At 38.7% G+C, this 23,826-nt stretch overlaps 1 protein-coding gene across 1 annotated transcript in view; it reads left to right on the plus strand.

Annotated features, from left to right (window-relative positions):
• LOC141899880 (twitchin-like) overlaps positions 1-23,826 on the plus strand; it is a 57,538-nt gene that overhangs the window by 30,567 nt on the left and 3,145 nt on the right. The window contains exons 19-52 of the mRNA XM_074786522.1: positions 7,743-8,109; positions 8,823-8,926; positions 9,876-10,142; positions 11,515-11,781; positions 11,941-12,222; positions 12,312-12,581; positions 12,709-13,011; positions 13,094-13,399; positions 13,493-13,607; positions 13,702-13,880; positions 13,960-14,247; positions 14,334-14,636; positions 14,715-15,017; positions 15,131-15,424; positions 15,505-15,774; positions 15,986-16,276; positions 16,356-16,652; positions 16,769-17,377; positions 17,491-17,778; positions 17,856-18,134; positions 18,228-18,530; positions 18,610-18,912; positions 19,011-19,304; positions 19,381-19,650; positions 19,743-20,024; positions 20,139-20,432; positions 20,542-21,150; positions 21,226-21,513; positions 21,670-21,957; positions 22,039-22,341; positions 22,427-22,726; positions 22,800-23,093; positions 23,176-23,445; positions 23,535-23,819. Of these exons, the coding sequence (XP_074642623.1) occupies positions 7,743-8,109; positions 8,823-8,926; positions 9,876-10,142; positions 11,515-11,781; positions 11,941-12,222; positions 12,312-12,581; positions 12,709-13,011; positions 13,094-13,399; positions 13,493-13,607; positions 13,702-13,880; positions 13,960-14,247; positions 14,334-14,636; positions 14,715-15,017; positions 15,131-15,424; positions 15,505-15,774; positions 15,986-16,276; positions 16,356-16,652; positions 16,769-17,377; positions 17,491-17,778; positions 17,856-18,134; positions 18,228-18,530; positions 18,610-18,912; positions 19,011-19,304; positions 19,381-19,650; positions 19,743-20,024; positions 20,139-20,432; positions 20,542-21,150; positions 21,226-21,513; positions 21,670-21,957; positions 22,039-22,341; positions 22,427-22,726; positions 22,800-23,093; positions 23,176-23,445; positions 23,535-23,819 (10,065 nt within the window). The remainder of the gene's footprint in view (positions 1-7,742; positions 8,110-8,822; positions 8,927-9,875; positions 10,143-11,514; positions 11,782-11,940; positions 12,223-12,311; positions 12,582-12,708; positions 13,012-13,093; positions 13,400-13,492; positions 13,608-13,701; positions 13,881-13,959; positions 14,248-14,333; positions 14,637-14,714; positions 15,018-15,130; positions 15,425-15,504; positions 15,775-15,985; positions 16,277-16,355; positions 16,653-16,768; positions 17,378-17,490; positions 17,779-17,855; positions 18,135-18,227; positions 18,531-18,609; positions 18,913-19,010; positions 19,305-19,380; positions 19,651-19,742; positions 20,025-20,138; positions 20,433-20,541; positions 21,151-21,225; positions 21,514-21,669; positions 21,958-22,038; positions 22,342-22,426; positions 22,727-22,799; positions 23,094-23,175; positions 23,446-23,534; positions 23,820-23,826) is intronic.

Raw genomic sequence — 23,826 nt, forward strand, 5'->3', positions numbered from 1 at the left:
TGCCCGACGATGAGGTCGAAATACAGGCTCCGGTCGTCGAGCCTCCAATTGTAAAACAAGAACGCAAATCCAGCACTAGCTCTAGCACAAGTGCTGACAGTTCCGACGATATCAAACCTGAATTTCAATCAAACGTTCAAATTCAAAAGCCCGACGTCGACGTTGAACTTCCCGAGGTGCACGCAGAGGTCGAGTTAGACAAACCAAAAATCGAAATGCCGAAGCGTCCTACGCTCGATATCGGCTTCGACAATAACGACGTTCAACAAAAGGACAGCAGCGATAGTAGTGGCAGCGAGTCAGATGACGAGGAAGGCAAATTGAAAAGCAAAAGTAAACTTCATATGCCCCATATCAAAATGCCAAACTTTCGCAGAGATAAAGGCTCAAAAGAGCCGAAAAATGACGACGACGTCGACGACGACAAAAAGAAAAGAAAATCGAAATTCAAAATGCCTACGTTCAATATAAAGAAACCTCATTTCGGTGGCAAGCGAGGAAAATATGATCTACCCGATAGAGAGGAGCCGGAACCAGAAATCGAATTAGAGATTGCTCCACCGGACGTAAACGCCGAAGTGAAAATTGAACGAAAAACCAGTACTTCATCAGCTGAATCCGATAAAGATACACAGGTCGAAATTACAAAACCCGACATTGATTATCCAGAAATCGATATTGCGTATCCAGTGAAGGTCGATAAATCATCATCGTCATCATCCTCATCATCCAGCGACAGCGATGATGACGATAAGGATATCGATGTTAAAGCACGGATTGTCATACCGCAACCCGATATACAAGCACTTTCGCCTGAGAAAGGCCCATCGTCTTCGAGTAGTAGTGAATCCGAGGACGAAGACGGCGAGAAAACGAAACGTAACTTCAAATTGCCATCCGTTTCATTACCCAAACCTCACTGGAATAGACATGGTAAATATGAATTACCGACTGGTGACTTGCCCGACGATAAGGTCGAAATACAGGCTACGGTCGTCGAGACTCCTATTGTAGAACAAGAACGAAAATCCAGCACTAGCTCTAGCACAAGTGCTGACAGTTCCGACGATATCAAACCTGAATTTCAATCAAACGTTCAAATTCAAAAGCCCGACGTCGACGTTGAACTTCCCGAGGTGCACGCAGAGGTCGAGTTAGACAAACCAAAAATCGAAATGCCGAAGCGGCCTACGCTCGATATCGGCTTCGGAAATGACGACGTTCAACAAAAGGACAGTAGCGATAGTAGTGGCAGCGATTCAGATGACGAGGAAGGCAAATTGAAGAGAAAAAGTAAACTTCATATGCCCCATATCAAAATGCCAAACCTTCGCAGAGATAAAGGCTCAAAAGAGCCGAAAAATGACGACGACGTCGACGACGACAAAAAGAAAAGAAAATCGAAATTCAAAATGCCTACGTTCAATATAAAGAAACCTCATTTCGGTGGCAAGCGAGGAAAATATGATCTACCCGATAGAGAAGTGCCGGAACCAGAAATCGAATTAGAGATGGCTCCACAAGACGTAAACGCCGAAGTGAAAATTGAACGAAAAACCAGTACTTCATCAGCTGAATCCGATAAAGATACACAGGTCGAAATTACAAAACCCGACATTGATTATCCAGAAATCGATATTGCGTATCCAGTGAAGGTCGATAAATCATCATCGTCATCATCCTCATCATCCAGCGACAGCGATGATGACGATAAGGATATCGATGTTAAAGCACGGATTGTCATACCGCAACCCGATATACAAGCACTTTCGCCTGAGAAAGGCCCATCGTCTTCGAGTAGTAGTGAATCCGAGGACGAAGACGGCGAGAAAACGAAACGTAACTTCAAATTGCCATCCGTTTCATCACCAAAACCTCACTGGAATAGACATGATAAATATGAATTACCGACTGGTGACTTGCCCGACGATGAGGTCGAAATACAGGCTCCGGTCGTCGAGCCTCCAATTGTAAAACAAGAACGCAAATCCAGCACTAGCTCTAGCACAAGTTCTGACAGTTCCGACGATATCAAACCTGAATTTCAATCAAACGTTCAAATTCAAAAGCCCGACGTCGACGTTGAACTTCCCGAGGTGCACGCAGAGGTCGAGTTAGACAAACCAAAAATCGAAATGCCGAAGCGGCCTACGCTCGATATCGGCTTCGAAAATGACGACGTTCAGCAAAAGGACAGCAGCGATAGTAGTGGCAGCGATTCAGATGACGAGGAAGGCAAATTGAAAAGCAAAAGTAAACTTCACATGCCCCATATCAAAATGCCAAACTTTCGCAGAGATAAAGGCTCAACAGAGCCGAAAAATCTCGACGACGACAAAAAGAAAAGAAAATCGAAATTCAAAATGCCTACGTTCAATATAAAGAAACCTCATTTCGGTGGCAAGCGAGGAAAATATGATCTACCCGATAGAGAGGAGCCGGAACCAGAAATCGAATTAGAGATTGCTCCACCGGACGTAAACGCCGAAGTGAAAATTGAACGAAAAACCAGTACTTCATCAGCTGAATCCGATAAAGATACACAGGTCGAAATTACAAAACCCGACATTGATTATCCAGAAATCGATATTGCGTTACCAGTGAAGGTCGATAAATCATCATCGTCATCATCGTCCTCATCCAGCGACAGCGACGATGACGATAAGGATATCGATGTTAAAGCACACATTGCCATACCGCAACCCGATATACAAGCACCTTCACTTGAAAAAGGCCCATCATCTTCGAGTAGTAGTGAATCCGAGGACGAAGACGGCGAGAAAACGAAACGTAACTTCAAATTGCCATCCGTTTCATTACTAAAACCTCACTGGAATAGACATGATAAATATGAATTACCGACTGGTGACTTGCCCGACGATGAGGTCGAAATACAGGCTCCGGTCGTCGAGCCTCCAATTGTAAAACAAGAACGCAAATCCAGCACTAGCTCTAGCACAAGTGCTGACAGTTCCGACGATATCAAACCTGAATTTCAATCAAACGTTCAAATTCAAAAGCCCGACGTCGACGTTGAACTTCCCGAGGTGCACGCAGAGGTCGAGTTAGACAAACCAAAAATCGAAATGCCGAAGCGGCCTACGCTCGATATCGGCTTCGAAAATGACGACGTTCAACAAAAGGACAGCAGCGATAGTAGTGGCAGCTATTCAGATGACGAGGAAGGCAAATTGAAGAGAAAAAGTAAACTTCACATGCCCCATATCAAAATGCCAAACTTTCGCAGAGATAATGGCTCAAAAGAGCCGAAAGATGACGACGACGACGACGACAAAAAGAAAAGAAAATCGAAATTCAAAATGCCTGCGTTCAATATAAAGAAACCTCATTTCGGTGGAAAGCGAGGAAAATATGATCTACCCGATAGAGAAGTGCCGGAACCAGAAATCGAATTAGAGACTGCAACACCGGACGTAAACGCCGAAGTGAAAATTGAACGAAAAACCAGTACTTCATCAGCTGAATCCGATGAAGATGCACAGGTCGAAATTACAAAACCCGACATTGATTATCCAGAAATCGATATTGCGTTACCAGTGAAGGCCGATAAATCATCATCGTCATCATCCTCATCATCCAGCGACAGCGATGATGACGATAAGGATATCGATGTTAAAGCACGGATTGTCATACCGCAACCCGATATACAAGCACCTTCGCCTGAGAAAGTCACATCGTCTTCGAGTAGTAGTGAATCCGAGGACGAATACGGCGAGAACCGGAAACGTAACTTTAAATGTCCATCCGTTTCATTACCAAAACCTCACGGGTATAGAAATGGTAAATATGAATTACCGACTGGTGACTTGCCCGACGATGAGGTCGAAGTACAGGCTCCGATCGTCGAGCCTCCTATTGTAAAACAAGAACGAAAATCCAGCACTAGCTCTAGCACAAGTTCTGACAGTTCCGACGATATCAAACCTGAATTTCAATCAAACGTTCAAATTCAAAAGCCCGACGTCGACGTTGAACTTCCCGAGGTGCACGCAGAGGTCGAGTTAGACAAACCAAAAATCGAAATGCCGAAGCGGCCTACGCTCGATATCGGCTTCGAAAATGACGACGTTCAGCAAAAGGACAGCAGCGATAGTAGTGGCAGCGATTCAGATGACGAGGAAGGCAAATTGAAAAGCAAAAGTAAACTTCACATGCCCCATATCAAAATGCCAAACTTTCGCAGAGATAAAGGCTTAAAAGAGCCGAAAGATGACGAAGACGACAAAAAGAAAAGAAAATCGAAATTCAAAATGCCTACGTTTAATATAAAGAAACCTCATTTCGGTGGAAAGCGAGGAAAATATGATCTACCCGATAGAGAAGTGCCGGAACCAGAAATCGAATTAGAGACTGCTCTACCGGACGTAAACGCCGAAGTGAAAATTGAACGAAAAACCAGTACTTCATCAGCTGGTTCCGATAAAGATATAGATATCCAAATCGCACAACCCGACATTGATTATCCTGAAATTGATCTTCTATTATCGGGCAAGACTGATATGTCATCATCTTCATCTTCATCGTCCAGCGATAGTGATTACAGGGATGATGGCGATGAAGTTAATCCATTAGGCCGCGATATTCATCGCCCTTATGGACTTGAGGTTTCTGATAATTCAGTACAAGTACCAACAAAGCTTTTCCGAACAGGGGATGCCGTCCCTCGGGAAAGCATTGCCCCACCAGTTTGGAGTGGAGATCTAGGAGGTACAGGCATTCACATCAAGGTACACAGTACCCCTACGTCACCAGTTTTATCTGACTTTGAGGGTGATTCAAGAAATCCTTTATCCTTTTCAAGTCCAGATTTATACCTCGGAGATGATTCTCAGCGTTCAAATGCAGTTTCAATATCTGCTCTTGCTGCTGAGAATACCAAGAGAAAGCGGTCAAAATCATTTCTATCAAAACTTAAGGATGGATTGAAAAATGTTAATAAGAGGCGTTCGGCCGGTGAAGGTGACTCTTTGCGTCGCAGTCAACCTGATGATTTACACCCATTATCAATGCCTCTTCAATCTTATGCTGGATCCACTCCAGATGTTAGGGCAGATGGAAAAATCCCTTACGAAACTAAAGAGAGGGCGTCAACTTTGCCGAAAGACACGGCATTTTCTAGGTTTAAATCGAGTTTAAAGAATTTCGGCCGGCTTGGAGCATCATATGATTTTAACCAGTATTCTACTGACTCTCCATTACCGGAAACATATAAGACACGAGTGAGTCCTAATCCACCATGTGATGATGAGGACGGTGATGATAATGATGACTATGATACGATTGATGTTGAAGTAGATATTTCGTTAAAATTGGATGTTGAAGAACGTCGTAAGAAAACACGTTCCTCTAATTGTAAGCCATTTGAGGACTTCAAAAAATTAAGTCCGGATGACGACAACGATGATAATGGAGTAGAAGAGAACAAAGTAAGTTCTGTAACTCTTCGTAGCGATCAAGGTCGCCGTAATACAGCCAATAATTCTCCAGTCATTAAATCTAATAGTAACGGACGGCAGACCTGTGATGGAAATCAAACAGTAGCATTGATTGACGTAAGCCATGAGTGTCAATCAAATGGTATCAGCAGATCAAATTCCACGGGCACTGCCAGTCCATTACCAAAGAAATCAATCAGAAATAAGCTTAAATCAGGACTTAAAAAATTGACGAAAACAAATAGTGGCTCGTTCGATGTACAGAAAGATGGCCACAATGATGTTGTTGTTGATACCCAATTGGCACTTAGCCTAACTGAATCTATTCCACCAGTTAGCAACTTGAAATCTACCAGAGCATCTGATTCAACTTCGTTTTCTGTTGATTCGTTGAGCGTCACTTCTTTGGAGTCCGTTGAAATCCGGGAAGAATTTAAAGATGATGGAACACGTGTTAGAGATGGATCAAACATTGAAACTGATTCATTGAACACTATTTCGACAATATCTGCTGACTCTTTGAATGGGGGATTGCGGACTTTAAGTTCTGATTCCATCGCCGTTCCAGTTCAGGCACAATCTGACATTCTTGGCGGTTCCGTTAACATTGACCCAGCCTTATATGGTACCGATTCTGATCAGTATATTACTGATATCGAGCAACAGGTACTAAAATCACCAAAACTTAAATCCTGTATTGCGCACGCAGGCCACGGGGAATTGAAAACAGGTCTCGTTGGTGACCATTCCAGGCATCAAAGTGGAACACAGTTTGGATACGACAATTCGCAAATACAATGCAGTCTTGGTTTAGCAGTGGTTATGGAGGAAAAACGAGTTGTGACGAAACAGCAGGACAGAATACCGTCATCTCTTAGAGCATCCTGGCTTACTGGGGTAAAAAGATCTAAGACCAATATCCAAAATACAAACGAAATTTCTCCCTCGGTATCTGATTTATTGCAAGACATGCACCCATACCAATCCGATAGCAGTATTCCCCCACCTCCATATCCACAGCCAATGGCTTGGTACCCAATGTACAATTATACACAAATTCCCAATATCGGATGTCCTGTGACGTCTAATGCTGCCACTCACATGTCAAATTTAGTTCCATCACTTAGCATGCTTTATCCAGAATATTACGAGTTTATTTCAAAACCAAATCCGTCTGGAGATCGAATCCCTTACATACCACAATGGGTAACCGGCCACGATTCTTTTGGAGGTTTGGCTTTATACGATGTTAATAAATTGCCAAAACAATATTTGCCTGCAAATTTCGGTCAGTTTAATTTAGCTGGTCCTATATATTATCCTACTATTCAATCAATTGGGCATCCGATATATGTGCCACCCTGTAATAATCTTCAACAAGGTGTTAATCCCTATGCCCATTTTACGCATCATGTCCCTGATGACCCAAATTCTGAATACCGATCTTCGATTCGTAGAAGTAGCATCTGTTCCTTGCAATATCCGGATCTCATGCCTACTCAATGGCATTCAAATTTTAACATTCAGAATCCAGTATCAAATGTACATAATCCTGTTTATCATTCACCTACACAGTCATTTCAAACGTTCGAAACTCCTCCTCCACCATATTCACAACTCAACAATGGTACAACGCTTCAAGCTTCGTCTTCAAATGCATCCGATAGCAATACATTTCCGAAATGCTCATGTAGAGAGAACCAATCAAAACCTGAAGGAAAACCCTCAAATTCAATTCATATAAATCCAACTTATTCTGATTCTGATGATGATCTGTTGCTGGAATCTGATGTTCATTTTCACTGTCCAATGGCAAACAACGAGGTAGATGTTCCACGCCACTGCACTCTAACATTGAGCGTAGATTTACCTGATAAAAGTTCATCTGCTGCTTGGACATTGAATGGCGCTATTCTTCATTCATCGGGCAAACATAGAATTATATGCTTCAATAAAAGACAGTTACTGCACGTTCGAAACGTTAACACAGACGATGCTGGGTGTTATGCATGCTTCGGCGATGATTGGTCTAAAAAGACCTTCGTTAAAGTAGTGGGTATTCCTCATATTCATCATCCTTATGCTTATTATATAATGCATTTCCCTTTTGCACTATGTTTAGACAAATTATTAAATGTTTGATAACATTTTCATGCTAATGATTATTTTATTTCTAATCAGAAATTATAACTAATGTTTAATGATATCATTGACTAACTTAATGTGCGTGAAGAGTGTTTTTACATGACGACTTACTTAAATGCTGTAAATTCTTGTCATTTCTAGTTGAAAAACCCAGATTCCTCGGCCCATTAAAAGACCAACGATGCAAGGAGAACGAAACTGTTACGTTTAAGTGCGAGACATCCAAACCTGATGTCCAAATCACCTGGCTGAAAGGCGATCAAGAATTAAAACCAAGTGATCGTATTGTCATGAAAACGGAAGGCACTGAACACACATTGACAATTCCGAAAACCCTTCTATCAGATGACTCGTCATATTCTGCAACAATCGAAAATGACAAAACAACTGCTAAATTAGAGGTGGAGGGTAAGTTTTCACCTCAAGTAGTCGCGTTCTGTGTTTGGCTGTGTTATTTCGTTTATGCACTTTTGTTGATGATAAGAAATAAGTACGGAAGTAAGGTGTTGTGAATCTTACATATGCAGTGTAGTTGAATTAACAATTTGCTCAGGAGGAATAACTACTTTGTGTTCACACATCTTCGATTTTGTATACTTAACACATTCATTGTTTTTGTAACTTGTAACATGTTGTTTTTTTGTGTTATTTTCTTACATTAGAAGTGTTGATTTAATTGCATGTTTGGATATTAATTATTTTTCTTTCAAACCTGCTAAATGGCATGTTAACTTTTTTAAATTCCGTGAATAGATATGTTTAAGTTTTTGAGTCTTGCTGCTGTATGATATACAAAATAATGTGTCATATAATGAGATCGCCTGTAGTTTCTCCACCTTCTTTTAGATAGTATGACGACTGTAGAGGTCAATTTCTATGGCCTCGGCGAGGAAAAAACCGCCTTCTAGAAAATCCTAGTCCAGTATTGGAAGGCCCATGAGCTCATGAGCCAAATAGGACATTGTCAATACGCGAATATCTGTCATTCGGAACAAAGACGATGATAGCACAAACATATTCAGTTAGTTACCGGACTCCGTAAATGTAGTTACAATTTGACGGATATAGAGATACCATTTGAATATCTGCATGGACCACCTTCGTATTTTGTGCATGTGATTGCTTATTTGACTTTTTGCATTTTGTATCAAAAAATATTGTTATTTATTGTTATTTGAAATACTCATCCCCTGATTCTATGTTTAGTTAATTACTCTGTAGTCATTCAGTCAGCTATTTGATGAGAAATAGTTTGTGTGGCTTATACCCGAAGAAAAAAGCACCTATTGCGTTACAGTTTCGTTACGAGTCTCATTTACAGTCCAGTAATGAAACATATCATATATTATATGTGTATTTGAGACAAAATATATAGATTTCATGTATTTATATTATTTGTATATTATTTGTTCATGTATTTACATATAAAAAATTCAAATAAACGCAAAAAGATTAGATTTTGGCCACATTCTCTACATATCATTTATAAATTTATAAAATTCTTATATTCTTATATAGATTTTGATTATATTTGCGTGTAACAGTGCTTCTTCAAATTGTGATATTTGTGTACAATAAAATGTCAAATCAATGTTTAGATTTCTATTCTATCGTATTAAGTCTAAATAAATATTTGTATTACGAATTTTCATTGTTTAAACTTGTTTTCGTTTGTACTAATAATTGGCATTTCGCATGAGGAATAATAACGCTTATCAATCTGCATGGTTTTCAAAACGCCTGCTAAGTTGTGATATGGATTAGTTTTTTGTAATACCGCGGTACTATAAACCTCGCCTTACTCGGACATGGCCAACTCGTACTCTAGAATAACCCCGAGAAAAACTAAATCATTTTTCTGACTCCCTAACATATTTTCGTATCCTTATTATGGCGGGCGATAACCACCAAAATATAGCATTACTTTGAAAGATAACAAAATGATGATGAAAAGATAGTGAAAAGATAGAAAATGATGATAAAAAGATAGTGAAATAATGAAAAGATAGTGAAATGGTGATAAAAAGACTTAAGATACACGGTGATAAAAAGATGCCAAAATTGTGCCGGTCCCAGCTTGTCCGCGTTAGGCGAGGTTAAAGCTTACATACACTTTCTAGAAATATACGAACATACGTAATGTAAAGTAGGACGTTGGCCCAAAAATGTGGAAACAATGCTGCTTCTCGGGTATCGCTTCAAAGCCACATTGATATCATTTAAGAAATAATCATCTCGGCCCAATCTTATAATAATTCTATGATTATATCTCAGCGGATCGAAAATTCACCAAGCCACTTACTGGAAAGAAATGTTCCGAAGGAGACACCATCACATTGGAGTGCCAGGTATCTGTCGACAATGCCGACGTGTCCTGGTTCGTTAACGGAAAAACGATTACACCGAATGATAAATACGAAATTGTCACTGATGGGAAAACACGAAAACTCATCATACACAACGCACAGCTTGATGACGAAACGGATTATACGGCTAAATTGGAGGACAAAGCTGAAACAACTGCTCCATTAACCGTCAAAGGTAATCTATATGCATGAATTCACGATTAAAATTATGAAACTTTCAAAATATAAAAATACCGTTATCACTAATTCTGTCGATCACCTGATCCCCTGATTCGAAAGAACTCAGGAAAAAACAAGATAGCTATTTATCTTCCATAAAAAAAGCTTTATTTGCGGTTACATGCATTAAAATATAAGGCAAGGTGCAGTTTTTAGGTAGAATTTTGACATTCTCGTAGAAAAATCTCTGGCCAAATCTCGACCTAGAAACTGCACCTGTAATTGTAACTAGTCTTTCAGAATATTCGAATATATTACGCAACAATTTAGAATATACTGGTGTCAATCTCTTATTCAGTTTTCTACACGCCAAATTTCCAAATTATCAATTATTATTATCATTATTTGTGTTGAGAGGCCGCAGGTATTTACTTGTGCAGTCCGCATTCCGCTTAGCTGGATCAATCTGAAAGTTGATGTAGCCCGACGATTATTTAACGGTCCTCCAATACATAAAATTCACAATACGTAAAATTTGATGTTTTTATTCAGATACAACAAAAACTAGATTGACAATTTCATGGGTGTCGTCAAATGATCCGAGATCCGAATCCGTGGTTTTGCAATCAGAACTAATAATGTTAATTTGAATTTGAATTACATCCAGATTCCTTTCCCAAACCGATTCCGTGATTTAGTCCCACCATCGCCTTCACGAGGGACCATCGCAACAAATTTTATATTGCCATGTACCATAGATGCATAGAGGATACAGTCCCTAAAACATGGAATTGACAAAGTAGTTTAAATCTTGTACCGTATTCTACTAAAGGCATGATGACACGAGGCGCCGCGCGCGCGTGTTAAACATGAGACGGCAAGCCGCGGCGCGTGGGCTTCGTCGACCTCCCAGCCATACAGAGCGTCACTTTGAACTAAACAGCCTGCTAAAACTCAAACATAAGGTGTATATCGGTGACAACAACTAACAGTAGAACTTCCAATTAATTGTTTTGTTCTGCTGTCAGTTTATTGCATGTCTTACTTAACTATGTATGAATCTTATATACGCCACGGCGCAATAAAAATAAGTTGTCAAATTGTTCTCATTTTCGCCCAAAAGAAATAACCCTAGTTATGGCCCTGTATCTGATCGGATCTTATCTTAGATATATAAAGACTAAGACAAATAAAGAAATATCGATGAATAATACAATGAAAAAAGTAAAAAATTAAATGAAGTCAGAGTAAGACAATTTTTCAAATTGTTTTAGGCCTGTTCAGTTCATTTTGTCAAATAGCTGTTGCCAAAATAGACTAAGAATGCATGAAATTACTAAGATTTGTTCTTATTTTAATGGTTAGAATTGAATGCTTTTTTTGTACAGAAATTCCTGTTGCCATAAAAGCACCATTAAAAGACAAGGCTTGTTTGACACGTGATTCTGTCACCCTTGAATGTGAACTCACAAAACCAGACGCTCAAGTGAAATGGATGAAAAATGGAAAGGAAATCAAACCTGAAGATGGATACAAAATTGAAGTGGATGGATGCAAGCATCGACTTATCATTCCAAATGCTAAACAGGACGATGAGGCTGATTTTACTTTGTCAGTTGAAAAACTTTCTACTAAAGCAAATCTTACTGTCAGTGGTGAGTTCAATTTATATTTTGATTCTGCAATTCATGAGTGGGTAATATCTCAAGTTTTAATGTAGGCAGTAACCTAACAGTGGGTTTATATTCCACAGAGTATCAATGAAAAACCAAAACTTTACTGTGCATGCATCTATTGAATATCCTCTAACCTAGAATTCGATGTTTCAAATCCAGACGAAATTGTCGTTCCATTATCTGAAAAGTTTGTGAAAGAAGACGAATATGTTGAATTCACAGCAGAGCTCATCAAACCAAACCTTCCAGTGAAATGGACAAAAAGTGGTGTTGAAGTTAAACCATCTGACCACGTCAAAATAACTAGTGATGGCACAAAATATAAGCTTTCAATTCCTAAAGCTCATCTTGATGATGAAGCAATGTTTGCTTTAGTTCTTCCCAGTGGTAGAAAAACTGATGCCAAATTACATGTTGAAGGTAACCACATATATATATATATAGAAAATAGCATCTCCAGATATTCATATCGAATTACTTGATGACTTTTCTTATATTCTTTGTTGTAGAACTGCCAGCAGAGATTATCCGGGGTCTTGAGGACAAAGTCATACGAGAAAAAGACACTGTAACGTTTGAATGTGAAGTCTCAAAGTTAAAGGTGAACACTCACTGGTATAAAGATGACCGCGATCTCATCCATGATGATAAATATGAGATGTCATCTGATGGGCAAGTGCATAGGTTAACTATAAAATCAGCAAATCGCTATGATGCTGGAGACTTTACTATTGTTGTCGAAGGAACATTGAAATCAACTGGAAATCTGAAAGTTGAATGTAAGTGATATTTACCACCAAATCAACCGGTACTCGAATTTAATATGACATAAATAGAAATACTTGTAATTGGTACAGTTTTGTAGACATTCATTTTTGTATATATCATTCTTTGCATATCTTTTAGGTGTTCCTGATGCTCCAGAATCACCTGAAATCAGTGATATCTTCAAGGATTCATGTACAGTCAATTGGCAGCCACCTAATTTTGATGGAGGCTGTCCGATAATTGGTTACAATATTGAAAGGCGTGTTGTTGGTAATCCTCGATGGTTAAAAGTCAACAAAGAGTTGATACCAGAATTATCACTGAATATCACTGACTTGTCTGAAGGTTTAGAGTATGAATTCCGCATTTGCGCTGAAAACAAGGTTGGCTGTGGTGACTGGAGCAAGCCATCTAAACCGGTCACTGCAAAGGATCCGTGGAGTGAGTGATATTTAGTTAAAGAAGTTTTAGATGATTTCATACATAACAGGAAACTTAAAATCTTTTTGCCAATCTTATTTAGGTCTCCCTGGTCGACCTGGAATTCCGCAATATAGTAGAATAACAGATGACTCGATTGATTTGAAGTGGACTCCACCAGAAGATGATGGTGGTGCACAAATTATCAATTATGTTATTGAATATCGAGACACAAAATCTACTGAATGGATCACTGCCAATCCCAACAAACTTGTACCAGAATTGGAGTTTACAGTTACGAACCTGAAAACTGATCATTTGTATGAGTTCCGTATAAGAGCTCAAAACAAAGTTGGTATTGGTGAACCATCGAAGAACACTGAAGAAGTTCGTATAAAGAAACCACTTGGTGAGTTGTCGTTAATATCAGATATTAGATGGTATCTTTCAATCACTACCACTGTGTAAATGATACATTTTGAATTGAATTTCTTTTCTACAGTTGGTGAGCCCCCTCAGCTGATAACACCATTAGAAGATAAAATCGTAGTTATGCCAAAGGAAGCTGTGTTTGAATGTCACTTCACTCCAGGAAATCCTACTTCTGATATAAGATGGTAGGTTTAAAGCTGGCTACATACATATTATTACCATATTATTAGATGATGGGAAGGAAATGAGATTAATTACAATGTCATAACATCATTCTAGGTTCAAAGATGAACAGCCTTTGGCTGCTAGTGATCACCATCTCATGTTGTGGAAACCGGACAAAGAGCTTGCGAGTTTGACCATTAAAAATCTTCAACCTTCTGACAATGGAAAATATAGCTGTGAAGCTCGTAATATAATTGGCTATGCTGAAACTTCTGCTACACTCACTGTGCATGGTATGGCTATATCCACATTATGATTTCTTTATTATTAATACAATATTTCATTTTCTAATTATGACGTTTTTTACTTTAGCTCATCCAACTTTGACTTATGAAGATAAGCTTAAAGAGATGCAACTATTGAAGGTCTCACAGATGCTTTCTTTGAAAGTTGATGTAGATGGAATTCCTATGCCAACAGTAGAATGGTTTTTCAATGATAAACCAGTTGAAACCAGTCAACGGTTCGTTATTGATACCAAACAAAAAGTATCGGTTCTCTCCGTGAAAAATGTCACAAGAGAAGACACTGGAAAATATAAGGCAGTTGCCACTAATGTTGTTGGCAGTGTCGCTGGAGAATTTGAAGCCAAAATTAGGGGTATGTTTACTATTTCATTATTTGATAAATTTCAATACTATCTTAATATTCTATAAATAAATTTACTCAAACTTTTACACTTTTAGATAAACCTTCTCCTCCAATTGACCTTAAGACTACCGATATACAAAAAGAATCAATCTCTGTTATCTGGCAACAACCAAAAGATGATGGTGGAGCTGAGATTACACATTACATCCTGGAACGACGCGATGTTAAACGTGATACATGGATTACAGTTGCTAAAGTTGAAGCATCTGTGCTGTCGTATAAGATAGAAAAACTCATTGAAGGCAATGAATATGATGTTCGTGTGTCAGCTGAAAATATCGTTGGTCAAAGCTTACCCACTAACCTACCTCAAACTGTTACATGTAAAAGTCCTTATGGTGAGTATTTCTAAATTTTAGCTCAATAACTTAAATGCACAGCAATGATACTTACGATAGATAAATCTATTATTTCAGATGTTCCTGGACCTCCTCGTAACCTTCACCCAACTGATGTCACAAAAACGCAATGTACATTAAATTGGGAACCTCCGGAGTCTGATGGTGGGTTGCCGATTACTGGCTACATTGTTGAAAGAAAACAAGTGGGTAGCAACCGATGGGTACGGGTCAACAAAGAACCAACTATGGATTTGTCAATGACTGTGACAGATGTACAAGAAAGCCAAGAGTATGAGTTCCGAGTAAGTGCTCAAAATGATGAAGGTGTAGGCAAGCCGTCAGATGTTACTGCTGCAATAAAGATCAAAGACCCATACGGTGAGTTGATATGAATATGTTTTGTCTTTTGAAATTATTTCTTTTGCACTGGGTATGTCTTAATTAGGATGTATATTTGTGAATCAAATTCTTTGGATTCTTGAATGTTTCAGATGTGCCTGGCCAACCAGGTAAACCTGTTGTCGAGGACCTTACTGCAACCACCTGTATGTTAAAATGGTCATCACCAACAGATGATGGTGGTTCCCCTATCATTAATTACATTGTTGAAATGAAAAAGCCAAAGGACAAGTCGTGGACCACAATCAGTACTGGTGTAACTGTGCCATTCTGTGAATACAATGTCCACGGTTTGACTCAAGAAATTGACTACATTTTCCGTGTGACAGCTGAAAACAAAGCTGGACAGGGAAAACCATCTGAACCATCAGACATTGCTAAATATGGTATGTAGTTCAACTGGCTAGAATTTATTTGGCATTTTGAGTCCATCTCGTCTTAACTTTTTGTATTTTGATGTTTTAAGTTGAACCACTTAAGTTACTCCGGCCACTACAAGATCAGAAGGTCAATGAATTACCAAACACAGCAACATTTGAGTGTGAGCTTTCCAAGGCAGGTCTTGATGTTAAGTGGTTTAAGAATGGCAAGCCCATCTCTCCTGGAGACAAATACAAGATGGTATCTGACAAAGGAGTTTATCGACTTATCGTTAACGATATCACAGCTGATGATGATGCAGACTTCTCAATCAAAGTTGGAGATATAGAATCAAATGCGGCCTTGCTTGTTGAAGGTATATAGCAATCCATTAGATACTATATATATGAGATTTGCTGGAAAATTTATTGTAACTTGTTACTTTCCAGTGATGTATTCATGTTATAAACCATCTACCCGGTATTATGATTAAGATGAAATTGTTTTGGGAGTTAGAGATAGAATACAATGAATTAGATTATATCATTATAGAAAAGGTACCAGTTATCTTTCTTTTATCATTTCAGTGCCACCAAAGATCTTATTGGACATGGAGAAATTTAAAGATACATTGGTAATGAAGACTGGTACGTCAACGGTAGTTGAGATTCCATTTTCAGCAGCGCCAATGCCGAAAATCATATGGTCTTTTAATGATGGCCAGTTCCCCGACGCTAAGAGAATCAGAGAAGAGACAATTCCTGGTATGACTGCATTAACACTGGGTAAGGTCGTCCGTACTGATGCTGGAGAGTACACACTTGTCATCGAGAATGAATTTGGTAGCAGCACATTGACTATTACACTTATAGTACTGGGTAAGTTTCATTACTGATTTTATTGTTTTCTTCTTAAATAAGAACGTACGTGATCTTGATCTAAGTGCATTTGTTATAGACAAACCTTCCCCTCCAAGAAACCTAGTCATTGATGACATCACTCCACAATCTGCCCATTTGAAATGGGAGGAGCCAGAATGGAATGGTGGCTGTGATATAACAGGGTATGTTATTGAAAAACGAGATGTAAGCCGAGCAAGTTGGGTAAAATGTGCGACAGTACCTGAACTGGAATATACCGCTTTGAAGCTTGTTGAAGGCAATGAATATGTCTTCCGGGTTATGGCAGAAAATGAATGTGGTCTCAGTGAACCAGTTGAAATAGCACAACCTATTGTGGCCAAGCATCAATTTGGTAGGTTTTAATGGGATGTGTAGCCCTATACAGAAATTATATTAAAGATCTTACTTTTAATATAGGATTTCGAATGAAATTAAAGGAGTAGAATATTTGATTTTATCAATTTTCAGATAAACCTGGACCACCTGAAGCCCCCGAGGTTTCTGAGATCTTCAAAACATCATGCCTGGTAACATGGAAGCCGCCAGAAAAAGATGGTGGGTCGCCAGTCACTGGCTATCACCTGGAAAAACGTGTGACTAGTAGCAGTCGATGGGTTAAGGTGAACACAGAACGGCTTCCAGAATTATCATTGAATATAACTGATTTGAAGGAAAGTAGTGAATATGAATTCCGTGTCAGTGCTGAGAATAAAGCCGGAATTGGTGAACCAAGCCCACCTTCCAAGCCATTTACTGCCAAGGATCCATGGGATAAACCAGGGCCACCAGGAATTCCGAAATACAGTGAAGTTACTGATACAACTATCAAATTAAACTGGACCCCACCAGAGAATGATGGTGGTGCCCCTATTATCAATTATGTCATCGAATACAAACTGAAAGATGGAAAGACTTGGAAGCAGGCCAATATTGATGTGACAGTCGTGGAAACTACATACACCGTAACAGGACTGAAGACTGATTCAGAGTATGTCTTCCGTGTTAGTGCAGAAAATAAGGTTGGCAGAGGACCGCCAGCTGAAAATTCTGAACCAGTTAAAATCAAGGCACCATTAGGTTAGTTAAACATTGTTACCTTGGCTATAGCAATACAGAATTGATTTTCTCATCAGTACTCTATTGAATGATTTTTGTTGAAGTTGAAATGTTGTATCTGTATTCGATTTTAGTGGGTGAGCCTCCAAAGATCTTGAAAGGACTAGTCGATGTTACAGCAGTATCACCAAATGAGGCAAAGCTTACATGTGATGTATTCCGTGGAAAGCCTGAAGCTGATATTGTTTGGTTAAAGAATGGAAATCAAGTGACTGCTGGTGATAAATATCAAATGTCCATTCAAGATAAGACTGCTACTCTGACTGTCCTGAAAACTGAACCAAAAGATTCGACATCTTATAAATGTGAAGTGTCAAATTTACTTGGAAGTTGTGACACATCTTCAACTCTAAGCATTAACAGTAAGTCAAACTATTGATACATGTATGATTAGTGTCTACTATATTTTCTTTCTTAATTATGTATTTTATTCTTTCAGCTCATCCGCTCATTGAATATGATGATAAATATAAGTCAACCCAGACTTTGAAGGCCGGCACTTCACTGTCAGTCATAGTCAAGATTACAGGAATTCCAAAGCCAGTTGTAACTTGGACACTTGGTGATATAATTGTGAATAGTGATCGAGTTGTATCTAAAGACAATTTCTCAACGTTGAGTCTAAAAGCTGTTTCTAGGCAAGATGCTGGAAAATATGTTGTGACTGCTGAAAATATTGTTGGCACCGCAATGGCTGAATTTGATGTTGTTGTCAAAGGTAATTATATAATGAATAGATAATTAATAAATGTCAATTTCATTCAATTTTCAGTCCATCATATTTTCATGGAAATGATGTTCTTTTTTGCAGATAAACCATCTCCACCACAAAATCTCAGTGTTGCTGATATTCAGAAGGACTCAATTACCATAAATTGGCAAAAACCAGCAGATGATGGAGGCTCCCCAATAACTGGTTACATTATTATGAAACGCGATGCTAAAAAGACAACTTGGTCAAACGCAGGGAAAGTAAATGCTGATACATTCACTCTGCAAGTACCAAAACTGATTGAAGGCAATGAATATTTTTTCCGTGTGATTGCTGTTAATGACATCGGTGAAAGTGAACCTGCCGATACAACTGAACCTGTCAAGGCCAAGAGCCCATTTGGTAAGATGCCTGTTCTAGAAAGATGTTGATTTTCATCTGTTGAGGGATTCAAATAATAATCTGACAATCCTTTTTTCAGACCTACCTGGACCACCCACTAATTTGAAAGTAACAGATGCTTCAAAGAAACACATAAGCATTGAATGGAATGTGCCTCTTACTGATGGTGGCACTCCAATTATTGGTTATTTAGTTGAGTATAAGGCTGTAAGCAGCACTCGTTGGATTAAGCTTAACAAGGATCCACAGCCAGAATTATCTTTGAACGTGACAGATGTTGTTGAAAATCAAGAATATGAGTTCCGTGTCAGTGCTCAGAATGCTGAGGGCATTGGACCTCCATCAGATGTGCTTGAACCAGTTAAAGCTAAGGATCCATATGGTAAGATTTATATAACAATATGTGTTTATCACTTTATCCCCAAGTGCTTAAGTGATTTTAAGATATTAAATTTTGATAACTGCATCATCTAATTTCAGATGTACCTGGCGCTCCTGGAAAGCCAAATATGTCTAATATGACTTCATCATCAGGCAATCTATCCTGGGCAGTACCAGATGATGATGGTGGTGCTCCAATAACTAATTATGTTGTTGAAATGAAACAACCAAAATCCAAGGAATGGACATGCATCAGTCTAAATGCTAATGTGCCGAATCCTGAATTTATGGCTCAGAATCTCACTGAAGAAACTGATTATATCTTCCGAGTGTATGCTGAAAATAAGGCTGGCCGTGGTCCACCATCCGAACCATCTGATGTTGCTCGATTCGGTAAGGCTGAGTGAGATGAATTGAAGAATTGGTGTGCAGCATGTTCCAACTTATTCATTGAAAATTTCTTTTCCAGAACCACTTATAACTCTGATACGACCCCTTGAAGATCAAACAATCAAGTCATTACCAGCTTCTGCCACCTTTGAATGTGAGATTTCTCGGCCAGGCCTTGATGTTCAGTGGTTCAGAGATGGCAAGCTAATTAAACCTGGTGACAAATATAAGATTGTGTCAGATGGTACAATTTACCGATTAACCATAAATGACATACAGGAGGAAGATGATGCTGATTATTCACTTAAATTTAAGAGTATAGAAACTTCAGGCGGACTATTCATCGAAGGTAAACACTTAATATTGCGATAATTAAACAACTCCCCAATCGAGGGAAAATTAATACAATAATCATGAAATTTTATTCTTGTATGATTTCAGTACCTCCTGCATTCTTACTCGAGACGGCATTTGAAACCATTATCATGAAGGTCAATACTTCTAAGATAACAGAAGTGCCATTCGCTGCTTGTCCAATGCCAAAAGTGACCTGGTCATTCAATGATGGGCAGTTAGTTCCTGACCGCATGAAGGTTGAAACTATATATGGTATGACTGCCTTGACTTTAAATCGTATCCTGCGCAGTGATGCTGGTGATTATCGATGCAAGATTGAAAATAAATTTGGTTCCCAAGAACTTCATTTACAAGTCAAAGTCATTGGTAAGTTGAAAAAAATAAACATATATTTGTATAATAAGCTAGATATGATATGATAAATAAGCATTGTTAGCATTTCTTTCATAGCTAACCTATTTTTATTTACCTATTTCATAGATAAGCCATCACCTGTCCGTAATCTTTCCTTGATCAACATAACTCCCGAAAGTGCTGACATTAAATGGGACTACCCTGAAGATGATGGTGATTCACCAGTCACTGGCTACATTGTTGAAAAGCGTGACAAGAAAAAAGCTTCGTATACGAAAGTAGAAACGATACAAAAACTGGAATCGACTATTCCGAAACTTATTGCCAATGGAGAGTATGTCTTCCAGGTTACTGCTGAAAATGAAGTTGGACAAAGTAAACCAGTAGAAATCGGACCATTTGTTGCTAAATACAGGTTTGGTAAGTGTATTCGACTGAATGGTTGTACTTAAATGTGATTTCAGAATTAGTTTCGGCTCCTCTATCTATATACCTGTAGATATAAAGTCTTGTGCTTTTTTCTTTACAGATGTCCCTGGACCCCCAGACGCTCCTGATGTTTCTGAGATTTTCAAAACATCCTGTGTTGTCACGTGGAAACCTCCTCTTAATGATGGTGGATCCCCAGTAACTGGCTATCATCTTGAGCGGCGTCTCACAAGTACAAATCGATGGGTCAAAATCAACAAAGAACCCATTCCAGAATTGTCACTGAATATAACAGACTTGAAGGAAAGTAGTGAATATGAATTCCGTGTAAGTGCTGAAAACAAGGCTGGTGTTGGTGAACCTAGTCCACCTTCCAAGCCATTTACTGCCAAGGATCCATGGGATAAACCAGGGCCACCCGGAATTCCAAAATGTAGTGAGATTACAGACACCTCAATCAAGCTATCCTGGACCCCTCCAGAAAATGATGGCGGTGCTCCTATTTTAAATTATGTCATCGAATACAAACTCAAAGATGGAAAGACTTGGAAGCAGGCCAATGTCGATGTTACAGTCGCGGAAACTACCTACACTGTAAAAGGACTGAAAACTGATTCAGAGTATGTTTTCCGTGTTAGTGCAGAGAATAAAGTCGGCAGAGGACCGCCAGCCATGAATTCTGAACCAGTGAACATCAAAGCACCATTAGGTAAATAGAAACAAACATTCTACTGAGAAATAGTTTGTATTGGGACAAGGCTATAAATGAATTTTCTTTTTACAGTTGGCGAGCCACCTAAAGTAATTGATGGTGTTCATGATATCAAGATTGTATCACCAAAAGAATCTTTGTTACAATGTGAACTATTCCGTGGTAAACCAGAGGGAGACATTGTGTGGTACAAGGCTGGAAAGCAGATAACGTCCTCAGATAAATATGTCATGTTATTCGAAGATAGTATTGCTTCCCTGAAAATCAAAAATACTGAACCAAAGGATACAGCCTCCTATAAAGTTGAGGTGTCAAATCCTTTGGGCAGCTGTAATTCATCTGGTCAACTCACAGTTCATGGTATGTATTCAAACTTATGCCCGATTGAATAATTGTTTCATGTGCACTCAATTATGTTATTATAGCATAAAACTTTTGTATAAGTTATAATCAGTGCCATCCAAAAGGTTTATCAATTATAATCAGGAATTATTCTTTGCTCGTGCCTCTTTTCAGTTCATCCGGCTATAATGTTTGACAAGAAATATGAAGATGTCCAAAATATAAAAGGTGGTTCATCCCTTACAATCATTACCAAAGTCACTGGTTTACCACAGCCTACAGTTTATTGGTCATTTGCTGACAAGAAACTCAGTAAGACTGATCGTGTTACTATTGAATCAAAGGAAACTCTATCCAGTATTACAGTGAAAGGTCTTACTAGATCGGATGCTGGAAAATACATAATCACTGCGGAAAATGAAGTCGGAAAGTCTACTGCTGAATTTACAGTAGTAGTTAAAGGTAAAAACTTTCAAATGCGCTAATTTCTCAGATTTTAGTTTTGTATCAATAAAATGCTGAGCTCTTGTTGCATTTATTTAGATAAACCTTCTCCACCACAAAACTTGAGAGTGACCGATATCCAAAAGGAATCAATCACTATTGAATGGCAGCCACCAGCTGATGATGGTGGTGCTCAAATTACTGGCTACAATATCATGAAACGCGATGCCAAAAAGACAACATGGTCAAATGCAGGTCGGGTCAAGGCTGATGAATTGAAATTCCAAGTACCAAAACTGATTGAAGGAAATGAATATTTCTTCCGTGTGGTTGCTGTCAATGAAATCGGTGAAAGTGAACCTACTGACACAACTGAGCCTGCTATGGCTAAGAGTCCATTTGGTATGTTTCATAAATCTATTGACATGAAATATACTCCTCATTTAAGTATGTGTAACATTAAATTCTTGTCTTCTGTCATCTACAGACGTGCCAGGTCCTCCAAAGAACCTCCATGTTACTGATGCATCTAAAAAGCATATCGCGATTGCTTGGGATGTACCTGACAGTGATGGTGGATCACCAATCATTGGCTACATGATTGAATACCAACAAGTCTCTAAGAAGTGGGTAAAACTCAATCGGGAACCGATACCTGAACTGTTTATGGATGTCACTGATGTTGTTGAGAAACAGGAGTACGAATTTAGAGTATCAGCTCAAAACAGTGAAGGTGTTGGACCACCCTGTAAAACACTTGGTCCTATCAAAGCAAAAGACCCATTTGGTAAGTAATAAGTAGTGATATATTGTCCTCCACAAGCCTAGAATTTACAGTAATTTTATCATCTCTTTTTTAGATGTTCCTGGACCACCTGGAAAGCCAGTTGTTGATAGTATGACTTTCAATTCTGCAAATCTTCACTGGGAGGCACCTTCGCAAGATGGTGGTGCGACTATTACTAATTATGTAGTTGAGATGAAAAAACCAAAAGACTATCAATGGACCAATATCAGTACAGATATCACAGTGCCATGGCCTGAGTTTATAGCCACAAACCTAACTGCCGAAACTGACTATATTTTCCGTACGTATGCTGAAAATAAAGCAGGCAGAGGACCCCCATCTGACCCTTCAGATGTATCTCGATTTGGTAAGCTTACGTTCCTGATTTTTACTGTTCAAAATGCACTTCATTAGAATATACTTATATTTTTTTATGGTTTATATTGCAGAGCCACCACTGCAGCTGATCAAGCCTCTTTCTGATAAAACTGTGAAGGAGATTCCATGCACAGTGAAATTTGAATGTGAAATCTCCAAGGCTGGTTTAGAAGTTCAGTGGTTTAAGAATGACAAACCAATTAAACCAAATAACAAATACAAGATAGAGAATGTTGGTACCACATATCGCCTTATCATCAACGATATCAGTGATGAAGATGATGCTGATTACTCCATAAAAATCAAGGAAATCGAATCAAAGGCAGCACTCTTTGTTGAAGGTAAAGAAAAATGAATCTATGATTTAACTGAATGTACTTCTTTATTTCTAACGTAAATGGATTAAAAATAATACTTCACTGTTTCACAGTTCCACCGAAGTTCTTGCTTGCGAAGAACTTTGAAGATAGAATAGTTATGAAAGCTGGTACATCAAAGATCATTGAGATTCCATTTTCTGCTGCACCAATGCCAACTGTCACTTGGTCATACAATGATAGCCAATTGATTGATGAACGAATGAAGGTGGAAACAATCCGTGGAATGACGGCACTGACCCTGAATCGCGTGATCCGTTCAGATGTTGGTGATTTCACCTGCAAAATTGAAAATAGATTTGGTAGTATTGATATGAATGTACATGTTACTGTTATAGGTGAGTA

This window comes from Tubulanus polymorphus, chromosome 1 (genome assembly GCF_964204645.1).
Source record: "Tubulanus polymorphus chromosome 1, tnTubPoly1.2, whole genome shotgun sequence".
Taxonomy (NCBI): Eukaryota; Metazoa; Nemertea; class Palaeonemertea; order Tubulaniformes; family Tubulanidae; genus Tubulanus; species Tubulanus polymorphus.